This window comes from Varroa jacobsoni, unplaced genomic scaffold (assembly GCF_002532875.2).
Source record: "Varroa jacobsoni isolate VJ856 unplaced genomic scaffold, vjacob_1.0 contig03277, whole genome shotgun sequence".
NCBI lineage: Eukaryota > Metazoa > Arthropoda > Arachnida > Mesostigmata > Varroidae > Varroa > Varroa jacobsoni.
In genome coordinates this window covers 12,153-19,592 of record NW_019214991.1, presented here as the reverse complement: position 1 = coordinate 19,592, position 7,440 = coordinate 12,153, and the positions used below count along the sequence as shown (strand labels likewise).

The following is a 7,440-nucleotide window of genomic DNA, read 5'->3' as shown; positions in this document are numbered from 1 at the left end:
GGCGATTTTCTCTGACCAGCTTTAAGTATCATCTTTGAAACGTCGGTGTCGGTGAACCTCGTTAAGGTTTTTTTTGTTAACAAATAACTCTCATGCAGGATCGCGCTGCCTACGGTTTGCTATTCACAGCGAATTCTGAAGCGAAATCCTAATGGATGAGAGCAGCAAATTTAGGACCTATACAATTATTACTATATTAAAGGTACAATACGGGCTTTGAAATGTTACCTTTTATTCGTAAAGTGTAAATCAACAATCAAATTAGGAAAGAAACAGTTTCAAAAATATCTATTTTTTGACATGATCATCTATCTTCGTATTAGAAAATTAGACTACGCTATTGCTCGTAAGAAATGTTTCCGGTGTTCTACTTACGCTTCCAACACGAATCCATGTGTATCCGCCACCGGAATTCTAGCCTAGACCACTACCTATTTCTAATTTGACTTAGGAGATTTTTGCCGCCTTGGACCTTGACAGCCCTGTGTGGTAAGCTGCATATATGAGTTGCATTGCAAAACTCGGGTAGCCGTTCATTTCACGCACAAAGGCGCGCTGTGCCTCGAAAAAGCCCCTAAAACATGATCTACCATACTTGAGATACGTCTGATCTCATGGCGAAATAGTACGAGAATTATTAATTAGGTAAAACTTGGAAAAATATCGGATAGACAGACACGAATGGTTTAAGCAAATAGCGGCTAACAACATACTCTCATAGTAATGAAATGCACAATTTCTCAGTCTCTTATCGAAAGAAAACGATCCGGAACTTGACTTCTTTTATCAGTATCAGTATTAGATTAGAACGAGTTTCAACGATCCAACGACGATTCAAACGAGTTTAGACATGATTATACAGAATATCTGTATACTACAAATGGTACGGTTAAAAATTATAATCGAAAATAGGTCAGAAGAGAAGCAAACATGAGCAAGTGTAGGATTTTCGAGAAACACCGGATCAAGCTGAACAAAAATTCAGTTTTTTATCTACTGAATTTCATTGGTGCTTTGACAGTCTGACATGCACATCGTTCGTAAAAGTTCGTCAAAAGCCTAAAAATACCCTATATTTCCGGCAAAAAAAAGCTTTGCTATCTTTTTGCTTATCTAATCGGTACTAGTTATCATTTTCTATCTACTGATTAGCCAATTATTTGTTAAAATTACTGGTTTCTACTTTTTCAAGGAGTAAGGAAATGTTAACTATGCGACTGGGCTTAGTATGCTTCAATGACCCATCAGGGTATGGATTTCTGTACAAGCAACACCGAGAGGTCAACTACAAAAAAGAAATTTCCAGTAGATCCAAAGCCTGTCGTACCGTGTGGTGGTAAAGACTATCTGTGTTATGTGCCAAATATATAAAATAAACCATACTTTGCGTTTTGACGTTGAAGCATACTGCCGTTGCACCATTTCACGGACAGAAGCTGGGCAGACCTGCTATGTTCCATCGGGCTACACAATTTTTTGCACACTCTACGTTCACTAGTGGACGCCACTAAAGCCGTACTACCGTTTTTCTGTTAATCTCATGATTCTCGTGTTAGTCCTTCTAGCGCGAGGTGACGTATTTTTCATTACTTCGTTGTTGTTACTTGTGACTCCTGTGGGACATCACTTCTTTATTATTATCTGAATTTACCTGCCCGGATATATTGTACGTTCATTAGAGTTGTTACTTTGGTTCGATTCTCTCTGCAGTCCGTCCTCTGCAGTGATTTGTCCCTTGTAGCAGGTGATCCGTGTTGTTCTGTCATATGCGTGAAATAAGCTCGATTACGAAACTTTCTAATAATTGCAAGATCCTTCTAGTAATTGTCTCCGTGTAGGATAGCAGCTTCCAGTCTCGCTGACTAATAATCAGAAGGTGCTAGCTACATGCCCACGTTCACTGGGATCCGAAATTTACCGTGGCAAATTTTTTTTTTTACCTTTCAGGGTCTGTTTCTGCTTTCTCATATAGTCATAAATAGGCCTGAAGCCTCACTACTTCTCCCAAACCAGTTGACTAAAAGTGGTTACATAAATCGCGAAGTAAACGATCTTCTGTACACAAATATCACGGAAAAAATTGCGTTGAAGCGGAGATGTGATCAAATGTTTATGGCTGGGCAAATGTCATTACGGAAATGTTATCGATTATAGCCATCAAGGGCATTTAAATCTATTGAATATTTTATATGAAAAAGTTGGTAAGCCGTAGTTCACCACTACTGTTTATCCTGAATTCAGATGGTCCGTAATAAAAACGAGTAAAAGCGCGGAGTAAAAACGCGATGATCTGCGAACGTTTATGATCAAAGATGTCAGCAATATCGAAATAACGGCCAGTTGCCATCGGGTACTCTCCCGGTTTAAATCGGTGTGATTTTGTAGCAGAGTTTCTATGATCGAGACAAAAACCGTGTTGACGAATCGTCGGCAGGGGGCCAAATGGATATTCCACATGCTACAAATGTCACGTTATTAATATACAATGCCTACGAAGTATTTCCTATTGTAAATATGTCAAGCAGAACATTTCATTGGGAGCAGTTCAGCAACGACAAAACGTTTATCTACAGAGCGGCTATTGTGCATTTTCTCTCTATAGTCGAACGAATCAGAGAGAGATACAGATTACACACACCTTCTCGAGAAAGCACTAAATAAAGCTTTCGCAGACTTTCAGCTTTAGTAATTTTCAACGGCTCGTGCCCTTCATGCGCTGGAAAAAATCACCGTCTGACATAGCATATTCTGCGGTGTCTTGCGTGCGCTGTCTACACGTACTTCAGAGCAACGAGACGGCACGGCGAGCTCGAGAGCCCGTCAATCATACGCCTAGAAAGCTTATTCAAAGCTCCAAAACCAGTTACTATTTAGTACTAAAGAAACTGATCTGCAATGAAAACATCACAGTACCGATTTCCTGTCAACAGTGAGGTCAAAGTATCGAAAATTGCTCGAGAGGAAAGCCTTATCGATTACCCGTGATTCAGATCAATCTAGCTGAAGTTATATCATCGACTGAAAGAGAGACTGAAAGTTAAATTCTTGGTGGCGAGTTCGTTCATTATGAGAATTATTAACATTCAGACTATGGATAGTCCCGCTGAGGTGTTGATAACGTTAATACTTGTTTTTTCAAAAACATCTGGCAAACTACGTCTCTATGACGACAAATTTTACATACACAAACGGATAGGCTATGATTCTACCCTTCGTGAATTTGTTCGAAGCTGGCTGTTCTAATAAATCCGAATCTCCATCAATACAACCTCAGTGCCACAAACAAATATCATACAGCCATCACATTGATATCTTTTTCGAGCACGAATTTGCAGGTCTAACTGGCCTAGTGGATCTAGTTCCCGTTGGTGGACTGCGTATACACTGCGAGGCAAATAGTCTGGCAAACTAATGGTTGGGTATGTAATACTTTTTCTGAAAACTATTGCCAAAAAAAACAAATTTCTCTGAAAAACTTGTCCATTGAAAAGGCAAAAAGGAGTAATGATGATATCCGTGGTAAATTTCCCAAAAAAAACACTTGTCAGCAGAGAGTGAGGTACAGGACCAAGTTATTTAGATGCGCTCTGTGTACCTGACCCCGGCGACCGTCAAGTCACATCGAACAGGGCGCATGCTTAGAGTTAAGAATATCATTATAAAATGCATTCAGGTTAGGCAAAAGAACTAACACAACCAATAGCTTTAATTCTACAGGTACATGTCTATCTTTTAAAATGTCACTTAAGGGCGTTCTTTTTTGAATAGTGAACAAAGCCATTGGCATGATTCTTCTCTTTTGGTCACGTTACATGATTGTATATCTCGGTAGCCTGCAAAGTTTAGCTTGGCGCAGGGTTGCTCCTCTCACTCTGATAATTGCATTCGGCACCCGTCCGATCAGACGCTGAAAAAATGATTGATTAATTGAAAACATCCGTTGGCAGCATACATGTACCTCATGTGGCTGGACACATTCCCTCTTAATTTCTACCGAATTCTGGGAGACAATACGATGATGCTTGATGTGGCGGCGTGGCTTTTTCCGTTTGCTACAATGCCCAGATCACTGAACGAAGGTATTTTCAAAATCGTTGGTTTACCTGATGTCTGTTGTAAACTGAAAAATTGTGTTCCTCGGGGCATGTCCTTTGACGTATGCCTGTTGTCAATCTTCGACTTACACTCGATGTTCCTATTTTTGCTTTTCTCGATCACAGACACGATTGGGAATTGACCCCGCTTCTCCCGTGGGCTCGAGCCTGCAACGAACCTAGTCATCATACGAATCGGATTTATTACTAAATCGGAATTAGTAAATTATAGGAGAAACGGAGTAGGCTCACTGGGACTGAAAACAGCCTTTACATAGACATCTAGCTCGTACATTTTTTTATAGAGTATATGTTACTAACAATAGAAGTCACCGTGTCTTGCGTATGTTATTTTAGCTATAAGAAATTGAACTTAAAAAGCACTCATTCGCGTAGGTCTTTACTGTACGCGCATATCGTTTAGATATAATTATCCTTGGGCAACAAATAGGAACGAAACGAATTAATTTCATACCAGTTGTATACATGTCGCATACGACGGACGTGGTCTTCATTTTCCGGGAAGTTATTCGGGTGTGGTAAATGGCCTGCATAACTTGTATGCGATGTAGAGCATCTAAACGACTCGAGATATTGGTCATGAAGTCTGTCGATGGTAGCAAGATGTGCAGCAAGGTCGGAACAGGAACTGCTCACCGGCCCTGGCGACGGACTCGCGCCTGGGCCGTTTGCCCAACAGTAACGTACCAGATCTGTAACACCATGCTGCAGTGACCGTTTAGATCGTTAGAAATCTTACTCGCATCTGCGTTCTTCGCGCAACAATAATGAAGCGGATGGTCGAGAGAGAGCGAGAGAGAGTCAGCAGCGTCGATTAACTTTCGGCCAAATTCAAATGTCCAAAAGCAATGTCCGCCTCGTACTAGAAGCTCTAAAAATGTTCTTAATAAACCGGCGTCCTCCGAGATAAAGCTACACTATTGAACCTGTACACTTAGCTAGTGAAAGGTTAAAGCGACAAGCAGCGGGTGGTGATTTCGGTTTAAAATTGTGGTTTAGCCCGAGTAAAGTACAAGATCTATATAAAGGCAGCCCTTGAAATCTATTTCGAGCAATATAATAGTTTTTACTTGTACATATAGGTATTCTCATATAGGATAGCTAAATATGAGGCCAGAAAATATGTGGCCTTCATACATTATCAGTAAACGTACCTGAAGATTCCACCTCTGCCTCGAGTCATTGTCAAGAAAGTGATGACAATTGAAATCGCCTGCCATTGAATCATCATCTTCAATCTGGCGAAGTATATTGTTTGAAATTGACGTATTCGAATTCGTTCGGTAGCAGTAATAGGTTGGCCGAAAAGACAGCAGAGTTTCGGGTGCACCTGGCGCAGCGTCCAGATTGCTGTCGGACTGAACAGGGCTGCAAGCGGCATCCTTGCCGTGTGACAGAGCATCCGCGTGTTCGATAAGGTTTGGGTTTGCTACTGTAATCTCTGTGGAGCTTTCTTCCAGTCGAGGAGAACCTGTTCCACTTGCTGAATGCTTCACCAATAAGCCTGGCGATTGACCGCCTCGTCCATGGATGGCAGCTTGGTTAGGGGCGTCAATGCCCTCCCCCTGACAGCTTGCCGCATCTCCGCACTCCATTACATCAGACTCAAAGCAGCATTGCCCATGATCATATGCTCCTGCTCGTCGACATAGCCTTTGGCATTCTACCGACATGAAGAAATAAATCGCATGGAGCTTTCTGACGTCCTCGCCAAAAATTCGATTAAGACGTAAGTACACATAGGAGATGAATTGTATACAGTCTATGAAAGATAATTGCCCAAGACATTCTTGATAGGAAAGTCGGACATCTTTGAAAAATGCCTGAAGATAACCTATTATAATTGCACTGTCTCTTACGATTTAATTCGAATACTGTGATGGCCTACCTTTTGTATTTCCTTTTAATGGCGGTCTATGGCGTGGGCAGTTGAAGGCTGTCTTGTGCGCCAAGGACAACTCCCTGTTTTCTCGGTCCCCTCGGGGGCTATTGAACCCCAACGCAGTAGACCTATCCAGGTTGTCAAGCGGGGTCTGTTGCAAGAGTTCCCGTACACCTTGGTCGACCGTTACGCTAGGGAACACCTAAAACGCAGAAATACACAATATCAAAATGATCGAAGACCATTCTCTTGAGCTGATAAAGCTAGCGATTTTTACTGCTTTGGCAAACCAGAGCATTTAAAAATGGCGAGCTGAAGCGGACGTGCAGATTGTTCCGAAAGAGCAAACCATTTGTGGAACACGTTCTCACAAAATTTTTATTAGCTTAACATCATAATAAAGTTATTGTTTTAGATGAATATTCACGACAAACTTGCTGCTTAACTTCGCTGATCTATAGATGAAGGCTCCTTCTACACCGTTCATGGTAATCGGTAACACGTATTGACTTTCTACCACTATTAATAATTGTTACCTGAGGAAAACGCACACTACGCCGATGGGTACAGCTCATTCTTCTGGAAACAGTAGCCCTGGCAAAAAAAAAACTGTTTTCCAGCTACGCGACTGATGGAGACTTCGGAGCGAAGCTATCGAAGAACAAAAGGCTTCGTTTCTTGCACCGACTATTCAGATATAAGTGGACACCGGCTCAGTTGGGATCGTATCTCAAGCAAACCGTTCTTCTGGTCGCTTACCCAATCATGGTAATGTGTAGAACACCATGTACTGTGACAGGCAAAAAAGAACCTAAACTCCTGGAAAGGATGAAAAATTATAAATTCTAGGAACGACGAAGACATTAAGCTAAGGTAATTGATTCTATTTGCTCACAAAGCTAGAGTCCTTAAGACGTGTGAGACATTTGGCACAGGTAGTGCACTGAAAAATTGTTAGGATAATTACTGTAGTGCCTTAAAAAATCGCTTTTGGGCTTCTATTGAGGTTTAGGTCTCACATAAAGTAACCAAATAACTGAAGCTTATTTTCATGTTTCAATTGGATTTTTAGCTAAGAATTTGTGTAAATATGATCAAGTTATGTGTGTAAAAAAAAGAAGGCAGTTCTGCAAGAATATGTATTTGACAACAGGTATTTTATGCAGTTCTTTTCAGTGGAGATATATTTCAAATTTTCAGTGTTGTTACTAGCACCCTAATATCTAGCCCTGTCGGCTCCCTATTTCTTTCCCGACCTTTTTTTGGCCGTGTCAATCGGCCACGCAGTGTGTGCTATTGGGAAGTTTCGTCAACGAGACCCATCTTAGTCCACCTCGGAACCGTTACCTACCTTTATGGTCTCATGTTTCCGGTGAGTGCGTTACTCCGCTTCCGTTACCTTCTGGGTTGACCCTTGTTAGGGGGCCAGCAGCCCAGCGAACC

The 7,440-nt window shown here is 41.4% G+C and overlaps 1 protein-coding gene across 1 annotated transcript; it reads right to left on the bottom strand.

Annotated features, from left to right (window-relative positions):
* Nucleotides 1–3,674: 3,674 nt before the first annotated feature.
* Nucleotides 3,675–6,809, bottom strand: LOC111272791 (uncharacterized). Its single transcript, XM_022854416.2, has 6 exons — nt 6,534–6,809; nt 6,004–6,199; nt 5,270–5,778; nt 4,570–4,820; nt 4,104–4,273; nt 3,675–3,907 (listed from the first exon to the last, which is right to left on the bottom strand). Exons 1-6 carry the CDS (start codon nt 6,570–6,572, stop codon nt 3,843–3,845), a joined length of 1,230 nt encoding a protein of 409 aa, XP_022710151.1. The 5' UTR covers nt 6,573–6,809; the 3' UTR covers nt 3,675–3,842.
* Between the last annotated feature and the right edge of the window lie 631 nt (nt 6,810–7,440).